Source organism: Myxocyprinus asiaticus, chromosome 19 (assembly GCF_019703515.2).
Source record: "Myxocyprinus asiaticus isolate MX2 ecotype Aquarium Trade chromosome 19, UBuf_Myxa_2, whole genome shotgun sequence".
NCBI lineage: Eukaryota > Metazoa > Chordata > Actinopteri > Cypriniformes > Catostomidae > Myxocyprinus > Myxocyprinus asiaticus.
This window is the reverse complement of record NC_059362.1, coordinates 30,934,097-30,955,943: the sequence shown is the minus strand read 5'-3', so window position 1 is coordinate 30,955,943 and position 21,847 is coordinate 30,934,097. Positions and strand designations below refer to the sequence as shown.

Sequence of the window (21,847 nt, the reverse complement as noted above, 5' to 3'; positions counted from 1 at the left end):
GGAGTGGCATGCAAATACCACTCGCCAATTTTCATTGGCCTTTTATCAAAGACCAGAGGTGTCTCGGGCTCCCAAGAGTGACCCCTAGTGTCACCACATCGACACAACGTCTCGTTCCCTCCATCAGGGAACAGAGGTTACGCAAGTAACCATGACGTTTTTTCATGACTGTCTGAACCGTCTATTTTCAAATCAATTTCAGTTTTGAAGACGCTACATTCTGTACCATTTAGCTGTGCTCTGTCTCTGCTGTATATGCGTTGAGTCCACTATCACATGCGCCTGGTGTGTGTGTGTGTGTCCAAGTGTTCGCTCCTGTGGGAAAGATGCAATGCTCCATATTGTTGTTGCTGTAATGATTCATGAAGCATTCCATTCAGCTCGGATTGTCTGAATTTCCACCTTTCTACTGGGGAAAGAGCAACGGAATGACATTTTATCTTGGACTTCTTGGAACTTGGAAATTGGTGAGGGAATATTCAACTCCCATTTCGACGAGATGCAGGTGTGTGTTACGTCACTTAGGGCAGAGAGGTTTACTGTCAGTGACAAAAATGGACTTTATTGAATAATATCCATTAACGAGTCAAAGTTCTTATATTAAATGATAATAAAATGTGTTTAGCAAATGTTTTGCAGAGACAGGTGTTCAAAACACGGTTAATTACACTCTCTTTGTTTTGATTATCATAACGATTGCATTGTAGCGTCGTATCAGTTTCGTTGCTATGAGGTACACTATATTGCCAAAAGTATTCGCTCATCTGCCTTTAGACACATATGAACTTAAGTGACATCCCATTCTTAATCCATGGGGTTTAATATGACGTCGGCCCACCCTTTGCAGCTATACCAGCTTCAACTCTTCTGGGAAGGCTTTCCACAAGGTTTAGGAGTGTGTTTATGGGAATTTTTGACCATTCTTCCAGAAGCGCATTTGTGAGGTCAGACACTGATGTTGGACGAGAAGGCCTAGCTCGCAGTCTTCGCTCTAATTCATCCCCAAAGGTGCTCTATCGGGTTGAGGTCAGGACTCTGTGCAGGCCAGTCAAGTTCTTCCACACCAAACTCGCTCATCCATGTCTTTATGGACCTTGCTTTGTGCACTGGTGCGCAGTCATGTTGGAACAGGAAGGGGCCATCCCCAAACTGTTCCCACAAAGTTGGGAGCATGGAATTGTCCAAAATCTCTTGGTATGCTGAAGCATTCAGAGTTCCTTTCACTGGAACTAAGGGGCCAAGCCCAGCTTCTGAAAAACAACCCCACACCATAATCCCCCTCCACCAAACTTCACAGTTGGCACAATGCAGTCAGACAAGTACTGTTCTCCTGGCAACCGCCAAACCCAGACTCGTCCATCAGATTGCCAGATGGAGAAGCGTGATTCGTCACTCCAGAGAACGCGTCTCCACTGCTCTAGAGTCCAGTGGCGGCGTGCTTTACACCACTGCATCCGACGCTTTGCATTGCACTTGGTGATGTATGGCTTGGATGCAGCTGCTCAGCCATGGAAACCCAGTCCATGAAGCTCTCTACGCACTGTTCTTGAGCTAATCTGAAGGCCACATGAACTTTGGAGGTCTGTAGCGATTGACTCTGCAGAAAGTTGGCGACCTCTGCGCACTATGTGCCTCAGCATCCGCTGACCCCGCTCTGTCATTTTACGTGGCCTACCACTTCGTGACTGAGTTGCTGTCATTCCCAATCGCTTCCACTTTGTTATAATACCACTGACAGTTGACTGTGGAATATTTAGTAGCAAGGAAATTTCACAACTGGACTTGTTGCACAGGTGGCATCCTATCACAGTACCACGCTGGAATTCACTGAGCTCCTGAGAGCGGCCCATTCTTTCACAAATGTTTGTAGAAGCAGTCTGCATGCCTAGGTGCTTCATTTTATACACCTGTGGCCATGGAAGTGATTGGAACACCTGAATTCAATTATTTGGATGGGTGAGCGAATACTTTTGGCAATATAGTGTATCTTTGACAATCAATGTACCCCTCAAAACCACAACGTAATCAATCTCAAAATTTTAAATAAGCTCCCTCTTTGACACATTTGTGTTTAGTTGTCAGGTAATTGTCACTGAATTTTGAATTAATTGAAAAGTCACATCATGCGTGATCACCTTCGATCATCGTTTTCATGATCGATCATTGCTGCCACATCCGAGTACCTGAGTACTTGAGTACTCGTGCCTATCCCTAATAGCTGCTATGAGTCCAAATACAGAATATGCGCTCCTGACGGTTTGGGGTTTATTACTCCTCAAAACTGCATGGAACTTATTCCAAAGTACTCAAATCTAGCTAGATTGTACTGTTTTTGCATAGATCCATTGAAAGAAGCAGTTAAAATTTTAGATTTCGTCTCCGATCGGTCATCAGAAATGGAAGAAAGCTCAGAGCGTAATGGTCAGCGGTGGGTAGTAACGCACTACATTTACTCCATTACATTCACTTGAGTAATTTTTGGGAAAAATTTACTTTTAGAGTAGATTTAGAAGTGGGTACTTTTTACTCTCACTCAAGTAAATTTCTATTGACATTTTTTTACTTTTACTTCGTTACAATGGGCGGCGTTCCTGCCGTTACATTATTGGGTTTAATTTTAATTAATGTGTAATTAATTGAGAGATTATTGAATGGGACTTTTATGACAGCGGAAGTTCACACAGCTGCGCGTGCTGTCACAGATTGTCACTCAAGCCGAGTCCATCACTAAGTAAAACACTTTCTTCACTCTGCAGAGTAAAAAAAGAATAGTCAAGGTCAGAGCTTTGTGATGGCCACTCCAATACCTTGACATTGTTGTCAAGCCATTTTGCCACAACTCTGGAGGTATGCCTGGGGTCATTGTCCATTTGGAAGACCGATTTGTGACCAAGCTTTAACTTCCTGGCTGATGTCTTGAGATGTTGCTTCAATATATCCTCATAATTTTCCTTCCTCATGATGCCATTTATTTTGTGAAGTGCACCACTCCCTCCTGCAGCAAAGCACCTCACAACCTGATGCTGCCACCCCCATGCTTCACGGTTGTGTTGATGTTCTTAAGCTTGCAAGCCTCACCTTTTTTCCTCCAAACATAACAATGGTCATTATGACCAAAGAGTTCAATTTTTGTTTCATCAGACCAGAGGACATTTCTCCAAAAAGTAAGATCTTTGTCCCCATGTGCACTTGCAGACTGTAGTCTGGCTTTTTTATGGTGGTTTTGGAGCTGTGGCTTCTTCCGTGCTGAGTAGCCTTTCAGGTTATGTCAAGATAGGACTCATTTTACTGTGGATATAGATACTTGTCTACCTGTTTCCTCCAGCATCTTCACAAGGTCCTTTGCTGTTGTTCTGGGATTGATTTGCCCTTTTTGCACCAAACTACGTTCATCTCTAGGAGACAGAATGCATCTCTTTCCTGTGTGGTATGATGGCTGCGTGGTCCTATGGTATTTATACTTGCGTACTATTGTTTGTACAGATGAATGTGGTACCTTCAGGCATTTGGAAACTGCTCCCAAGGATGAACCAGACTTGTGGAGGTCCACAATTTTTTTCTGAGGTCTTGGCTGATTTCTTTAGATCTCCCATGATGTCAAGCAAAGAGGCATTGAGTTTGAAGGTAGGTCTTAAAATACATCCACAGGTACACCTCAGATTGGCTCCAATTAGCTGATTAGCTTATCAGAAGCTAATTGGCTAATTGCCTAAAAGCTTGACATCATTTTCTGGAATTTTCCAAGCTACTTAAAGGCACAGTTAACTTGGTGTATGTAAACTTCTGACCCACTGTCTGTCAATAATTATTGGAAAAATTACTCGTGTCATGCACAAAGTAGATGTCCTAAACGACTTGCCAAAACTATAGTTTCCTAATATGAAATCTGTGGAGTGGTTAAAAAAATGAGTTTTAATGACTTCAGCCTAAGTGTATGTAAACTTCTGACTTCAACTGTAAAAAATGCTAAAAAAGTATATATGGGACAATGCCAATTAATGGGCTAAACTGGCTCTTCAGTATACTTACTGTCTGACTGTTTATATGACAACTACAGAAGAAAACATTTGCAACATTTTGTAAGGAATTAATTTAATTTTAATTTATTGTATTTAAATGTTTTATCAATTTTATTATGAAATGAAAAAAAGAGTTCACATCTATCTGAGTACTTTGATAAAATAATTGAAATACGATAAGATGTATCATGCTGCATCAAGGCTTATTTTGTAATCAAATCATAATGATGTTTCTAAAAATGCTAATAACTATCATTGATAGACTCTTTAGCTGATGCCAAGAACAATGATATTACATTACAAGTGATTCTATTCATTGCTTTTCGAGCATTTTGCCTAAAATCTTCACAAAAATGCAATTTTCACTAATTTTTGCCATTCCTGTGCTTGGCCCCGATAATTGCTGCTTGCAGCTATATATTATTATTATTATTTAACTAAATAATGGTGTCCTATCGTAAACATTCCTGATAGATTTATGGTACTTTCACCTGTTTGTAGGTTATATTGATTTTATTTTAATTTCTTTTAATGTTTGAATTTGTATTTATTATTCACTGCAAAATGTGTGCTTGACATTTCACATTTTGCTTGACTCCTCTTGCCTCCAGAATAATGTGAACATGCACAGACAAATGAAAATTCAGTTCCATGCAGCTATTAATATCTGAAATACCAGGAGAAACCAAAGTTAACAACATATTCCACAGTTAATGTAGCCTACAAATTCATCTTCATCTGGTAAGAAAAAAAACAAAAAACAATAAAATAATATATTGTTTAAATAATAATATTAATAATAATAATATTAATAATAATAATAATTACATTATTATTATTGTTGTTGTTATTATTATTATTAGGCTATTATTATTAAAAGGCATATACAAGGCATATTTTATTAATATAAACTATAAATGTAAGAGTAACACTTAAAAATGGGCGTTTCATTTAGTTTTGATGCACTTTCGGTTTAAGTCCTGCCCACACCAAATTCTAGCTGAATACAGAGACAGATACAGATTATTTTGTCATATGTACAGATACAGATACAAATACAGATAATGGCTTCGCTGCACACCCCTAATCTTAAGAAAAATGTTTTTGTGAAACATCTTATGTGTCTAAGACTTTTGTACTATAGATCTCTTAATGAGTGTGTTATCCAGTGTTTCTTACCTTTTGCCCTGCAAATTGTACCAGGACATAAGGATCCACAAGGTCCCTGTTCTCCCCAATAAAAGCTTTCTTCACATTGGCCATGATGCTGGTGTTCATTTTAGGAAGCCCCTCAGCTCTATAAATCTTGACATAGAACCGAGCCCACTGTCTCTCTGACGGAACACCCTCTGGCAATAAAAGATTCCTGTAATATATTCAAGAGACATGAAAAATGAACCAACATGATGCAAACATAAATAAATAAATACACTAAATAAATAAACATTAAGTAGAATGGAAATTATAGCATTATGGCACTGTTTAGTAGCCTATATCTAAAAGCACTGATTAGGCTATTTTTGTCCTTAACAAACATTTTATAAAGGCCTATGGCATTGTTTACTGCATGACATGTAAACTATTTATTGTCGCATTAGATGGTGTAGAATGCAGTCTGAATTTCCTTTAAAGTCCCTGCTGAAAAAATCAGCATGATTTCTTTCATTCTAGTTTTTGCTGTTTTAGTGCAGATTTGGTGCTGATTTAACTGGTGGACTAGAAAAACATAACTGGTGAAACTCGTCAACCATCATGATCTTTCTGGTAAAACTGGTTGACCAGAGAAGTCTTGCTGCTTAAAGGAATACTCCAGGTTTAATACAAGTTAAGCTTAATCGACAGCATTTGTGGCATAATGTTGATTACCACAAAAATTTATTTTGACTCGTCTTTAAACTAGTTAAGAAGCCTGGTGGGGACACAAGCACACCAGTATCCCATTGCTGATGACCAGCATCTAAAACACAACATAAGTGGGTGGCCAGCTGAGCTGGTCTATTCAGCAGGGTGAACTTTGTATTACGCATCTTTTGTATATAAAAATCTTCTGAAATATCTAACATAAAGATATTATTTAATCAATATTATTTAATCTAACACTACAGGGCCTATTGTCATTTATCAATGAAGAGATCTGTGTTACTAACCCCTCTATGTCATCTTCTTCTGTCTCACTGGCCTTGTGGGGTGTCTTGATGTTGTCTCCTTTTCCTACGACTGCAATGTCACACTTAACATAACCTTTGCACCCAGCTGTAATGTCATTAGGGTCAGACAGCATTGCCCATTTGTGATGAAATTGATGTTCTGTTAGAGACATGCATCAATTAACAGTCAACCAACAGATTACATTTTCAGTCTAATTTGTGCATCTCTGTTTTAATTAAATGCAGACTTGGCATACATTTCTTTCTTTTTTTTTTAAATGAATGAAATTACATTTACAAAGCACAATTGCTTGTTATCATTTCCATGGTTACTGACCAGGTTGTGAGTAAACAGTTCCAACATCTAGTTTGAAGGTGCCCACCAGGGTGCCACTTCGTAGAAGGTTTTTAGAATGTATTACCTTGAATTTTGCATGAAAGAAGAACAGAAGTACAATTCACTCAACATAGTCAGTATGTTTCCAATCACTGACATTTCTTATGCTAGACACAATCATATGCTGAAATGGTGTGTATATGCCACTAAATAAATGTTAGATGCTTAATCTACTCACTGAGATTTTCAAGATTTTGTCAAACATGACATCTGGTGGCACATGGAAGTCGAAGACAAAGTACTGTTAGAAAAGAGGGAAAAATATGGAAATGAAAGATTGTTTGAACAAATTCATAACATAAAATTAACACTTATTAAACAATGTTGTTGGACTAATTGTTGTCTTAATGTTTTTAGGTGTTGATATGAGCAGTTATCATGAAAAAGTACATCTCATCAGTAGATGATTCTAAGTTGATTTACATTAGACCCTCTATAGGGGGTATTTACACTTGGTCACTTCATACGTTTTTACTGATCGGATTGCTATCCAATTGAATGAGCACTTTCCATTTACACTTGGCCACATATATGTGTCTCCACCAAACAGATATATATCCAATCTTCAATTCCCACGCCATATGCAAATAAAACAAAGTTCACTTCTGCGATTATGCTAATGCTGGGCAATTTAAAAGATGTGATTTATTACAGTATTTGATTCCAAGTAACTTTGCCCAGTGTGTGTATGTGTCTGTTTGTGTGCACGCTGTGTATTTTTCCCCTCAGGGCTTGTGGTAGGTAAGATATGTCCATGCACTTCAGCTGCGTTTTTTGTCATTGTTTAGTTTCAGTTTCGGTGGCAATTTGCATCAAAAAAATGAATAAAAAAGTTGTATCTCTCCTGCAACGTACATCCATTTCTTAATTTGTTATTATTTATTGCACGATGTGAGCCCTATGCAATTACTCGGTAGCATCTGTTATGTTTCACATTTTCCCCATGCTGACGTAGTGCTGTTTTGGCAGAGAAAAGTTGTAAGCTTGTAAAGCATATGTAGCATATGTAAAGTTCATGTTCTAACTCTGAAAATATTGTGGAACATCAAATTATGCCCCTGACAATAGCCGTTTTATGAAACAAAAATATATGAGATTTGTGTTAAACTATCTACAGGTCATGCTTTATTTTTCAATTATTATTATTTAATTTATATTTTCAATTGTATTTATGATCTCATTTGCATTGGCATTTTTCTTCCTGTTTTTAAGTCACTGCAAAAGGGACCGGTGGAGAAGTTGGAGAGGGTAAAATGTTTGGATTTGGTCTGATTTTTTTGACCACTTCGTTATTTTGATTATATTTTCATTTGTTTGAAGTGTAATTTGAATTTAGAAATATTTATGGTTTAATTTTTTCGTGTTTCAATAAATGAATTACATTTTCAAAATCAAGTAGAAGTGAAGTGCGTGCTGATACAATCACTGTTAATACTAGTTTTTGTTTGTGTGTCAGTATATAAAAATGATTAGTAATACTTACATTCTCATTAATTTAACAGAGCCTACATCCATATCCTGAACCACACTTTCCATGTGGATAAAAGGAGCGTGTCCCATTTAACAAGGACACAGTTAATGCACAAAATAATGTAAGTCTATATTTCTATTATTCTAATTCAATGCATAAATTACCCAAGTGTAATTACCCTCTAAGAAGCTGCCAAGCAGCCTTTTAAACTGCCAAGTGAAAAGCTTTTGCTCAGATATTTCAGCAGTGGAGGAGGTAAGTATAACCTCATTGTAGTAGGGACAGTTTGTGGACTCTTTCATGGATGTGTACTTCTTCTCCTCTCCGATTTCCACACACACCACTGGATCCATGTTCAAACCAATCAACTGACGGGCCTCAATTACTGTAACACTGATCTGCAAGTAGGACATTTAACATAAAAGAAGGTATTTGAGAAGAAAACAAGTCTTAGTTGCTCATCAAGTATGATGAGTTTGTGTTACCATAGGAACTGTAGCTGTTATGCCTTATAAGCCTTGAGGACCAATTAGATAAAATTGCTTAAGGGAATCAAATGACAAATGAGCAACTGTATTCTATTTGATCTTTGAAAAGTACAGATCTAAGGCAGAATATGGACAAATGCCAAAGCTAATCTTTGTCAACATGTAATTTTAGCTTGTGAGCACAGCCCTTACAGTATACTTCATATTTACTATCGTACAGTTTCAATGAACAACCAAACTGCTTGCTCTCTCATTTTCCCCGTTGGTGATGCCTTTATTACACTCCAAAGCTGAATTTCCATGCAACATTATAAACTCAATAAACTTCTCTCCACAAAATAAAAGAAACTGGGTTCTAGAAGAAAGCACAAAATAAAAGGGCTTATTGCTGCAGTGACTATTTTTTGCAAAAGGGTCCCAAAAGTTAGTGAATGAAAGAGAAAGCTAAAGGAGTTTCCAGCCTGCAGCAAAACATGAACTGTTAGACATAAAGAAATAAAGCAAAAACCCTAAAAACACTCACACAGCACACATTCATTATGGATGCATTTATCGTAAAATAATTACTCAGTGCCAGCATGGAAATTAATTTGTATTGAACTGCTCAAAACAACAGCTATGCAGAGGAAAATTAGTTGGTAAACATCAAAGACTTCTCTGAAACCTTAAAGTTTAAGGGCTTAGTTGTTTATTTGGGACAGCTCTGTACAATATATTCAGGGCATTGAGCAGAATACACTACTCAAGGATAAACTCTACTGGTTTACATACCTGGTTGGCAATTCAAGGCCATGCAGTTACTGTCTGTGTGAAAGCTGGAAAGTTATTCAGCTGTGTGAGGCTTTGCATAACATAACTCCATAAACACCAATGGAAGTTTGCTCAGAACTATTTGTATCTGTCTTTTCCCATTTGTCTCTCTTCATACCTGATAATCCACTGGACGTCCTGAGCTGGGCTCCATCTTAATGTCAGGCTTTGATCTGAAAACATGAATGGAGGATCATACTCCAACAAACACAAAACATTTAAACTCAAAACAACAAATTATTTTCTTAATCACTTTTTTTTTATTAATAAAATTGTATTACTTAAAAACAAGATAAATGTACTTTTTTTTTATTCTTTAACATTGTATAAGATAATAAGACTTGTTTTCATAGAAAATATCATTTGAGTTATTACCGCATTGGCAAATTGTTTGTTGTTGTTCTATGCATACTACTTACAAAATGAAATGTATGCAACACGAAGAAAAAACTATTTGACAGAGGAATAAGGAAAATTACTGTATATACAGTACTGTGCAAATGTCTTAGGCACATAAGATGTTTCACAAAAGCATTTGTCTTAAGATGGTTATTTATATCTTCAGCTTTAGTGTGTCAATAGCAAATATAATTGTTAGACTCCCAAACATTACTTTTGCAAATAGAAAAGATTAGAATAGAAAAACAGGGAGCCCTGCAAGATATGTCATGGCCCCCATAAAGCCCCCACTGAACATTGTGTCAGTCTGAGATTACATAAAGAGACAGAAGCAATTGAGACAGCCTAAATAGAAGAACTGTGGTGAATTCTCAGAGAAGCTTGGAACATCCTATCTGCCAGCAACCAAGAAAAACTGTGTCCAGGTGTACCTAGGAGAATTGGTGCTGTTTTAAAGGCAAAGGTGGTCACACAGAATATTGATTTAGCTTTTTTATGTTTACAGGACTTTGTATGACATTAAGTGATAAATGAAAACTATTTATGTCATTATTTTTGAAGACATCCTCACTATGCAACATTTTTCACAAGTGCCTAAAACTTTTGCACAGTACTGTACGTATAAGAAAAAGATATATTCTCTGAAAACGTCATGGTTACTTTCGTAACCTCCGTCCCTGATGGAGGGAACGAGACGTTGTGTCGATGTAGTGACACTAGGGGTCACTCTTGGGAGCCCCAAACACCTCTGATCTTTTTTTAAAAGGCCAATGAGAATTGGCGAGTGGAATTTGTATGCCACTCCCCCGGACATACGGGTATAAAAGGAGCTGGTATGCAACCACTCATTCAGGTTTGGTGCTGAGGAGCCAAGATAAGGTCCTGGCCATTACAGCAGGTAGTTCAGCATTGTGGCAAGAGGGACACAACGTCTCGTTCCCTCCATCAGGGAACGGAGGTTATGAAAGTAACCATGACGTTCTCTGTCTGTCACTCACTCTACGTTGTGTCGATGTAGTGACACTAGGGGTCCCTATACAAAACGCCACAACTAACTGAACTGTGTTACTTGAAGTGGCGGTGTGTGTCGGGCAGACTGCTGTGTGCCTCGTAGCCAGCACACCAGGCCGCCACGTAACCTCCCCCAACGTTATTTATGAGCGTCGAACAGTCCTTCAGGAACAAGTCGACTGCCCAACGAATAGGTGGACTGGCTAGCTCAGCTGAGGCCTCTTTTCCTTCTCTTTTCTCCCCAAAAAGAGTGGAATTTGTTAACTGACTGGGAACCCTAAGTAGAGTGGGCTCGTAACCCCACAGGTGGTGGCACGTCCTGAGCCTGATATGCCATCGTGATGGCTTCAATGACCCAGTGGGAGATCCTCTGTTTGGAGACAGCACTTCCTTTCCGCTGTACACCAAAGCAGACAAAGAGCTGCTCGGAGCTTCTGAAGCTCTGCGTACGATCCAAATAGATGCGTAAAGCTTGCACCGGACACAGCAACGCCAATGCTGGGTCTGCCTCCTCCTGGGGCAGTGCTTGCAGGTTCACCACCTGATCCCTAAAAGGGGTCGTGGGAACCTTGGGCACATAGCCCGGTTGGGGTCTCAGGATCACGTGAGAGTAACCCGGACCAAATTCCAGGTATGATTCACTGACAGAGAATGCCTGCAGGTCCCCTACCCTCTTGATGGAAGTGAGCGCAGTCAGGAGGGCAGTCTTCAAAGAGAGTGCCTTAAGCTCAGCTGACTCCACGGGCTCAAAGGGAGCTCACTGTAGACCCTGAAGGACTACAGAGAGGTCCCACGGGGGGACGAGGCATGGTCTAGAGGGGTTCAACCTCCTAGCGCCTCTCAGGAACCTGATGATCAAGTCGTGCGCCTTGTAGAGGGAGCCCTAGCCTAATTGATCGTGTCTACCACCGCGGGCGGTAGGCCACTTAAGTCCTCCATGTCCCATCCAAGGGCCAGACATGGAGATTCCAGAGGTCTGGTCGTGGGTGCCAGATGGCGCCCCGTCCCTGAGAAAGCGTGAGATCCGAGAACCATGTCTGGGTGGACCACTCGCTCTCCATCCTCCCTGTTCAGGTAGGCTCACTGGGGGAAACACATACTTGTGTAGTCCAGGGGGCCAGCTGTATGCCAACACATCTATACCGAGAGGTGCTTCAGTCAGGGCGTACCAAAGCGGGCAGTGGGAGGATTCCAGGGAAGCAAACAGGTCTACCTGTGCTTGACCAAATCGACTCCAAATCAGCTGGACCACCTGAGGGTGGAGTCTGACGTGACGGTCGCCCGGGATGTGAATGGCTTGTAGCGACTTGAGGCGCTGCTGACTCCAGAGGAGGAGACGGCAGGCGAGTTGTGACATGCAATGGGAGTGTAGACTGCCTTGGCGGTTGATGTATGCTACCATCGCTGTGTTGTCCGACCAGACCAACACGTGCTTGCCCTGGATCAATAGCCGAAACCTCCGCAGGGCAAGCAGTACTGCCAACAACTCTAGGCAGTTGATGTACCAACGCAGCCGTGGGCCAGTCCAGGAGCCGGCGGCTGTGTGCCCATTGCATATGCCCCAGCCCGTCTTGGAGGCATATGTTGTAACCACGACACGCCTGGAGACCTGCCTGTAGAAATGCCAGGTCAGTCCAAGGGCTGAAAAGGCAGCGCCATGCCCATCTCGGGACTCGAGTCCGAAGCCAGTGCTGAAGCGGTCTCATATGCATCAACCTGAGCGGTGTGGCCGCCGCTGAGGATGCCATATGCCCCAGGAGCCTCTGAAAGTGTTTCAGTGGAACCGCTGTTCTCCGTCTGAACACCTTCAGACAGTTCAGCACCGACTGTGCGCACTCGTTCGTGAGGCTCACTGTTATCGAGACTGAGTCCAACTCCAAACCGAGAAAAGACATGCTCTGAACCAGGGAGAGCTTGCTCTTTTCCCAGTTGACCCCAGTCGGCTGAGGTGCTGAAGCACGCGGTCCCTGTGTGCGCACAGTAATTCTTGAGAGTGAGCTAGGATCAGCCAGTCATCGAGATAGTTGAGGATGCGGATGCACACTTCCCTTAGCGGGTCAAGGGCTGCCTCTGCGACCATCGTGAAGACACGAGGGGACAGGGACAGGCCGAAGGGGAGGACTTTGTACTGGTATGCCTGGCCTTCGAAGGCAAACCGCAGGAAGGGTCTGTGTTGAGGTAAGACCGAGAAGTGGAAGTATGTGTCCTTCAGGTCTACAACCACGAACCAATCTTGATGCCGGACGCTTACTAGAATACGCTTTTGCATCAGCATCTTGAACGGGAGTCTGTGCAAAGCCCAGTTCAGTACTCGCAGGTCCAGGATTGGTTGCAACCCACAGCCTTTCTTTGGTACAATGAAGTAAGGGCTGTAGAACCCTTTCTTCATCTCAGCTGGAGGGACAGGCTCTATCGTGCCCTTGCACAGAAGGGTAGCGATCTTAACCTAGTTGAAGTGGATGCCGCTGAACCTGGGCGCCTGGCGAACTGGATCGCGTAGCCGAGTCAGACGGTCTGGACCAGCCATCGCGACGGGTTGGAAAACGCGAGCCACGCGCCCAAACTCCGGGCGAGGGGGACCAAGGGAATAATCACGTCGGACGTACCGGCGGGTGGGGCCTCACGGCGGGGCGGAGCTCGAGGTGCCATGTCAAGGGGATCCGAGCCCCGTGGCCATGCCCACCATAAGACGCCGCCGGGTCAGAACTACCCTCATGCAGTTCTCTAGGCCTTAGCCATCAGGGACGACATAACCCTACAGGCTCTGGACGGGAGTTTCGGACACCCGTGCCAGGTGGCGGCACACTGCGGACATAAGTGGCCGCTCCAAATTTTGTTTTTTCTTCACAGTGACCTATATTAAGGATGAAAACAGATGTATTGTAAAAGTGTATTGCCTAAAATGCATGAGCAACACATCAGAAATCTGACCTTTTGTTGGAGACATTAGTGGTTACTGCAGTAACAGACGCCAGTGAGATGGCATCCGGGTCCAGTCCACCAACCAGACGTATTGCCTTTCGATCCAGATCTTCTGCATCCAAAATGGCAGGATCATCTGTGCACAAGACTTCAGCTGAGTTTGTATTGCATGAACTACAGTATTTCAGCTGACTTTCCACTTTGGGCTCAATAAGTACACCTGCCTGTAGTAAAAATGGGCAGCAGATCATTTTTAAGGGCTTTCTGAGTGCAGGGACAAAACAATACTGATTGCAAATGCTACTAACCATATACCATATAGTAATTGTGTAGATTTAGGATTGAAAAATAAATAGGCTTATTGTCAATGGCTGTGAGTCCAATCAAACTCTATGGTTTTTGGTGTAAACTTGACACTTGGTAATACTAATACAATAATAAGTTATTCTGGTAAATCACACTCTGGCTGCTGTTTACACATTTATAAAATAGTCCATTTAAATTCCTATTCGTCCCATGCCATGTTAATACTTTTGCATTTTATATGGCCTATGCAATTCATGGTAAAATTAATAACTGTCATGTTAGATTTTAAGGCCAGTTTTGTTACTTTTGGTATTGTGTTGGGCCGCCACTTAATGTGCAATTTAAAATCTGGGTCCTGACGCAAAACCAGTTGAGAACCACTGATGTAAAGTAAAATTAACAAGGTCAATTAAAAAAAAGAAAATGAATTACTGTAAATTCTTTAACCCCTGTGCTGTGTTCATTGTGTGCTAACACATTTTTTTGTTCCCGGTCAAAAATGACCGGCCGACTAAGATTGTTTATAAGTCTCTCATGTTGCATATATTATCACAAGATATTGCATTAGATCTTTTTATCAACTTTTTTTTTTTTACTAATTATGGCAGGTTTTGTACTCCTTTTTTTAAACTTGTATTTTTTAAATGTATATTGATTTTGATAGAAGGTTTTTATTAAACTGAGCTCATACTATGCTAGTGGGGGTGGGGGGTGGGGGGGTTACTCCCTGCAGAAAACAAAAATACAAATATATAAATATTACATAATAAATTAATGACCGCTTGCTTGATCTGAACAAAACAGGCGTCATTTTAAAGCTTAGAATCTGGACTTTTCAATGCATATAGCTTAATGGTTGCTTTTTAATTTGTTGACAAATAAGAACTGCTTTGTTCTCATAATTAGCTAATTTGTTTTTACAACAATTATATTCAGAGTTGGTAAAACCATAAAAAAGTTGAGATAGCCATGTGTTATATATTATTGGAAAGGTCTCAGTTTGTAGAATGCAGCTTATTTGTTTCACTCAGAGGCCAAACTGCAGTTTTAGTGTATGAAATTCCCATTGACACACGTAAATATAATAAGCAGGAGTATCTTTTTGTCACATTTTTCCTTATTACTTCCTGGAAAATACAAATAACTTAATGACATATTGTAACTTATAGCAGACTATCCCGATTCAAACAAGCCCAAACACAACATAATATGATAAGTAGATCTTGAAATATTCCTCAAAGAGTGTACATGGAAAGACGATGCACAAAAGGGTGCTCAACACACATTGTGTGTGTGTATGTTGTGTGTGTGCTCATGTCCAAGGTTTTTGTGTGTGCAAAAACACATCTACATATGTGCTCATCTAAAGGATTGGGGGCTCCTAAACACTTAACGCCGGGTTCACACATCCTCCGTGAGCGGGGCATGAACAAGTTGTGAGCGACGTGTTTTCGTTTCGGCGCCCATATTAACAGATTTCACCATTCCCACTGCAAGCGTGAGTCGCGAGGTGACACGTCCCAGAAGCCGCAGTGAGCGGATAGTTCAGCTGATGAGGCTAACCGAACCTATAGTACACCACAGTTTATATGTATGCATGCAAGTAAACTCAATAAAATAACTTAATAAAGGAAAGGATTCATAAATTAAATGACTGGAACACAACATAAGGGAGTGCCTTATAGTGTGCTCTGAGCACTATTATTATCATAAATGCAAAAGAGCTCAGATTTGACACAATATATACAATTTGACATAATATTGTCAAAGATATTTTTTTAGATTTATTTTCTGTTTTCCCTATCAAAAAATAAATCAAAATATAAATCAGCCATCTAATTACCTCCTTTTTTGTGGTCCTCTTTCGAGCTGCGTACCTTGCCCAGTTTCATGGCTGAAAACACACCTTTTCCTGCTCTACAATATAAAACAAACATTTAGATGGGCAAGAATGGGAAACGTAGTGACAACATTTGCACTGTGATTCATTTTTCATTCACCTCTACCTCTGGGGATCCCAAAACACTGAATAATTTATAAGTCTGAACTAAGAAATGTGGTTATGTTGCATATATATATAACAAGCAGTGATCCATCTGAATACATTCCGCAATTTCTTAATTTTCAATGACATAATCTATTAATAAAGAAAATAAGGATTTCATATAGCAAAGCTCAATGGAAATAACTCAATGGAAGGAACACTTTCAAGTATACAAATCATTTCCTTATACATTTATTTTATCTTTTCTCCACATGAAGATAGTTCTCTATCTGTCTCTCACTCGACGTTGTGTCGATGTAGTGACACTAGGGGTTGCCTTTGAGAGCCCCAAACACCTCTGATCTTTGAGAAAAGTCCAATGGGAATTGGCGAGTGGAATTTGCATGCCACTCCCCCGGACATACGGGTATAAAAGGAGCTGGCTCGCAACTACTCATTCAGATTTTTTCTTTGGAGCCAAGCGGTTGTGTTCAGCGAGCTGAACAGCTGGATTTACGGCGCATTACAGTGGTTTCTCCCCCTCGTGCACCGGTGGAGTGCAGAGAACGCCCCTGGGTGCTTCGACAGTCTAAAAGAGTATATATTCTTGCAATAAAAGAGTATATCTTCCCTACTAAAAGAGTGGTACTGATGGAGAGTGTCTTTTTAAAGATGCCTTTCCGTCTGTGTTTATTTCCTGGTTGCGGTCTTTACCTCTCCGCTTCCGATGGCCACGATCACTGTCTTACGTGCTTGGGTGCTGCCCACGCGGAGACAGCGTTCGTGGATGGGTCATGTTCTAACTGTGGGCGGCTGCGAGTGTCGGGCTGGAATGGAACCCTCCACTCCCCCCTGAACCCTCACGGCTTGACGATTGGTTCCTGGTCTCGGAGCGCCACTCATGGCCGCACACCGCCCGGTCCCTTTCTTCCCAGAGGTTTACGTCATCTCTGGCAACTAGGGCCTACAGTGCCGCTAGACAGGCCGCCTCCGCCCTGCACGCCATAATTCTCCTGCAGGTGCGCCAAGGTGCTAAGAAAACTGCAAGAGGTTAGTTCTGACCCAGGATTGATGCAGGAGCTGCGCTTGGCAACCGATCTTGCCCTCCGGGCAACGAAGGTCACGGCGCGGACTCACGGGATGTCCACCCTGATGGTCCAGGAGCGCCACCTATGGCTCAACTTGGTCGAGATGATGGAGGCTGACAAGGCACGGTTCCTTGATGCCTCCGTCTCCCAGGTCGGCCTATTCAGCGACGCCGTTGAGGACTTTGCCCAGCAGTTCTTGGTGGTTAAGAAGTAGACGGAGGCTATTCAGCATATCCTGCCCCGGCGCGGATCAAGATCCGGCACCCTGTCTGCTCGTCGCCAGGAGCGTCCCCCTGTGGAGACGACACCGGCTCCACCACAGCCCAGGTCAGCGGCCCGGCCCTGGCATAGAGCCACCTGCAGGAAGCAGACGCCCCCCATCTCACGGCCTGGCGCCAAGAACCTGAGGAAGGCTTCTAGCTGCCCCTGAGATGGGCGACCCAGGCACGTGGAGACCTGGTAGTCAGTGCTGAACTGCCTGAAGTTGTTCAGGCAGAGCACGGCGGTCCCACTGAAGCATATTCAGAGACTCCTGGGGTATATTGCATCCTTGACGGCGGTCACGCCACTCAGGTCGATGCATATGAGACTGCTTCAGCACTGGCATCAGACTCGAGTCGTGAGTTGGGCATGGCGTCACGGCACACATCGCATGGTCATCACGCTGATCTACCGCTACCTGTTCAGCCCTAGAATGGGCCTTGCATTCCTGTGGGCAGGAGTCCCCTTAGTGCAAGTACCCCAGGCGCATTGTGGTTATGACAGATGCCTCCGAGCGTGGTTGGGGCGCTGTGTGCAATGGGCTGCATTGGCATGTCAACTGCCTCGAGTTGCTCGCAATGTTGCTCACCCTGCAGAGGCTTCAACCGTTGATCCAGGGCAAGCACGTGTTGGTCCGGACGGACAACACTGCAATGGTAGCGTACAGTAGGCACCATGGCGTCTTGCGCTCGCATCGCATGTTGCAACTCACCCACCACCGCCTCCTCTGGACACAGCAGCGACTCAAGTCTTTGCGTGCCACTCACATCCCGCGCGACCTCGGCAAATGTGCTGTCACGACAGGTCACACTCAGGGGAGAGTGGAGACTCCACCCCCAGGTGGTTTAGCTGGTTTGGAGTTGATTCAGTCAAGCGCAGGTAAACCTGTTCATTTCCCGGGAATCCTCCCACTGCCCACTCTGGTACGCCCTGACTGAGGCTTCCCTCAGCACAGATGCGCTGGCACACTGCTGGCCCCGGGGGCCATGCTAGTATGCATTCCCCCCAGTGAGCCTACTTGCACAGACCCTGTGGAAGGTCAGGGAGGACGAGGAGCAGATCATCCTAGTGGCACCTTACTTGCCCACCCAGACTTGGGTCTCGGACCTCACACTCCTCATGACAGCCACTCAATGCCGAATTGAGGTGGGTTCTCCTCTCTCAGGGACGGGGCACCATCTGGCACCCACGACCAGACCTCTGGAATGTTCATGTCTGGCCCTGGAAAGGGACGTGGAAGACCTAAGTGGCCTACCACCCGCGATGGTAGACATGATCACTCATGTGCTATTAGGCCCTGTACTGGGGTAGGTGCTCCACATGCGCTGGTTCCTGTTTGTAAGCCCATGTGATGTATCTTCCGCGAGACGGTTTCCCTTTTGGTAAACCCGCATCTTCCTTGTGCAGAGTTTCCCTCTGCCACCGGTTGCTATGTTTGTAGAGCTCCGTCCCCTCTGGGTAGGACCTACCACGGGGACTTCTCCACATGCGACACTGCTGACAATGGGAATGGACACCCCCCCCTGACGTGGACATTTATGGCCCCCAACTGAATGATTTCCATTCTTTTTTGGGGAGAATAAAAGAAGAGAAGAGGCCACGGCTGAGGTGGCCTGTCCCCGTTTCAGCTGACTTGTCCCTGAGGTGCGGGGGACCGTACGATGCTCATAGAAGCATTGGGGACGGCCAGGTGCGCTGGCTACGAGGCACGCAATGGTTTGCCCATCTCGCACCGCCAGTCCACGTAACACAGTTCAGCTAGTTGTGGTGTTTCATATAGGGATCCCTAGTGTCACTACATCGACACAACGTCGAGTGAGTGACAGATAGGGAAAGTCCTGGTTACTTTCGTAGCCCCCGTTCCCTGACGGAGGGAACAAGACATTGTGTCCCTCCTGCCACAACTCTGAACTACCCGCTGAAATGGCCGGGACCCTGTCTTGGCTCCTCAGAACAAAACCTGAATGAGTGGTTGCGAGCCAGCTCCTTTTATAACCTTATGTCCGGGGGAGTGGCATGCAAATTCCACTTGCCAATTCCCATTGGCCTTTTCTCAAAGATCAGAGGTGTTTGGGGCTCCCAAGGGCGACCCCTAGTGTCACTACATCAACACAACATCTCGTTCCCTCCATCAGGGAACGGAGGTTACGAAAGTAACCAGGACATTTTATAGAATGCACACTGTGAAGATTGTTTAGACACTGCTGGAGTATAATCAAATCGTCACTACTGGAGCAAAGTGTTCCCATACATTTCGGTGATACCGTATTTATCACTCAGACAAGACACTCGTTTCAACAGTGGGACCCCACTCACAATAGCCCCAATGGTATCCAATAACTCTGCACTGATATTATGGTGATTAGATATCAGTTCAACTACAAAGGCCTGATGATGTCATAGGCTGGCTAGACAAATGAGGGTCTTAATTATTCAAGATGGTTACAATCCTCCAGTGAGCTGTGATCCGTGGATATAGATACTCACTCAGGACCAGATGAAAGAAATACAGATCGCTTTGTTCTTTTATTTCCTTTGAGCATTTTAAACAGAGAGAAAAAAATGTGTCAAGCACACACTTAGTTCTCCATTATTTGGATGAATAACATAAATCAACAAATAAGAAGACATTAGCTGTCAAATCAGGACTGTCCATTCTCAACATTCTGCCTAAACATCATCTTTAGTTCCTAGAAGAAAGTCATACTGATTTGAAAAGACATAATGTTAAGAAATGGATGACAGGATTTAAATTTTTGGGTGTACAATCCCTTTTTTTGCAAGTGCATTTAAAAAAAAAATAAAATACATAAAAAATACTTTTTTTGGCCAAAATCCAGAAGTTCCATTTTTTTTTTTATCTGAACCTTTCCTAACTAAAATATCCCTAGAAAAATACATGCCCAGCCCAACATGAAATATATTTTTTAGCTTGAATAAAACCAGTAAATTTAGATGTAACCACATGAAGCACATTTTTAGGTTACCTGATCAAACATATAAGGCTGATAAACACATATACAGGGTACTCACCACACGCAGACAACCACCAAAAATTTACCCAATGGAGATATGTGTCTATAAAGCCCTCAGGGGCAAAAAGTAACGTATTCCTGACTAGTGGGTGTACTATATCTCCATTTTCAGTGACTAGTCCAGATTGAAGCAACAAAACCACAGAGGTAAAGAGACACAGCTTAGACTAAGGGGTACGTTCACACTAAAGAGTCAACCTGAGATGATGACTGGCTGAGTGAAAAAGTAACAGGAGAGTAGGTGGCCACACACACACACACACACACACACACACACACACACACACACACACACACACACACACACATATGCACAAAAACACACACAAACCCTTACTCTCACTCTTATAAATGTGCATGGTGTATTACAAAAAAATTACTTATAAGACTAATTATGCAACATCTCTGTTGAGTACAGTTAGTTAATATTGTTATAAATATACTATGCACTTTTCATTGTTTGTTCATAATGCATTAACTAATGTTAACATGTACACTGTAAAAAAAATTGCCAGGATTCTACCAGATTTAACAGTAATTTCTTACAATAAAATACTGTTGTCAAAATTTTACTGTAAAATCAATGCAGGCTAGGTTATTTTCTGTCACAACATAACAAATTACTGTGAAAAAATACATTATAATATCGCACTGCATTATAGGAAAATGGTGTTTCGTTTGAAGTCACCATTATGGTGTTTAGTGTTCCATTTGGATGGGAACTTATTTATTTATAATACATTTTCTCCCAGTTGTTGCAATTGTGTTGAAGAACACAATTTGTTGTACTGTGATGTATGGGGAAAATTAATACATTTAGTGGTTGACTTTATGTCGGACCATGATGTATGATCTACACTTTATGATGCATTTGAAAGTAAAGAAATAGTATCATTTTTAATGAACAATGAGGAAAGGATGTTTGCAAAGCTAGGCTATAATATGGTTGTTTTTATCTCTCAAGATATCATCACTCAGCTTACAAAACTCAAGGATGGTGACAATTAACAAACACTGTAGATAAAAAATACATTTGATCATTGTTATTCTACAATACAGCATTGCTACATTACAGTAATTAATTGGTCCTGTTCACTGTGAAGTCACAGTATACAGTTGTCTTTTAATTGTAATAAATTGTAGAAATAATACTGTAAAATATACTGTGAATGTCCTGAAACTAATAGCCAAGAATTTACTGTAAACTCACACTACATTTTTTTTTTTTTTTTTTACAGTGTACAACTTAATGTTAAAAATGTATTAGTATATATGTATACATTAACATTAACCAATAGTTAACATTAATGTTAACGGATAGTTCACCCAAAAATATCCATTAAACACTCCAGACCATGTTTGGACTTTCACTTGGACATTAAATATATTTAATTTGTACAAAATCAAGTAGAAGAGACTGGATTGTATCTAGACAGGATGGTAAGGTGACTTGACATTAATACGATTTTCAGAGCGTGATGTGTCCAGCTGTTTAATCAAACGATTCAC

General features: G+C 42.1%; 1 protein-coding gene across 5 annotated transcripts in view; it reads right to left on the bottom strand.

Annotated features, from left to right (window-relative positions):
- Nucleotides 1-21,847, bottom strand: part of LOC127456703 (otoferlin-like) — a 114,942-nt gene that overhangs the window by 42,432 nt on the left and 50,663 nt on the right. For 4 of the 5 annotated variants that reach the window (XM_051725197.1, XM_051725199.1, XM_051725200.1 and 1 more), the window contains exons 1-4: nt 6,742-6,775; nt 6,504-6,588; nt 6,167-6,326; nt 5,199-5,385 (exon numbers count right to left, since the gene is read on the bottom strand). In XM_051725197.1, the coding sequence (XP_051581157.1) occupies nt 5,199-5,385; nt 6,167-6,326; nt 6,504-6,588; nt 6,742-6,768 (459 nt within the window). In that variant the 5' untranslated portion in view covers nt 6,769-6,775. Of the gene's footprint in view, nt 1-5,198; nt 5,386-6,166; nt 6,327-6,503; nt 6,589-6,741; nt 6,805-8,300; nt 8,433-9,450; nt 9,506-13,673; nt 13,801-15,813; nt 15,888-21,847 lie in introns of those variants that run through there. The other variant, XM_051725201.1, reaches the window with a different exon arrangement.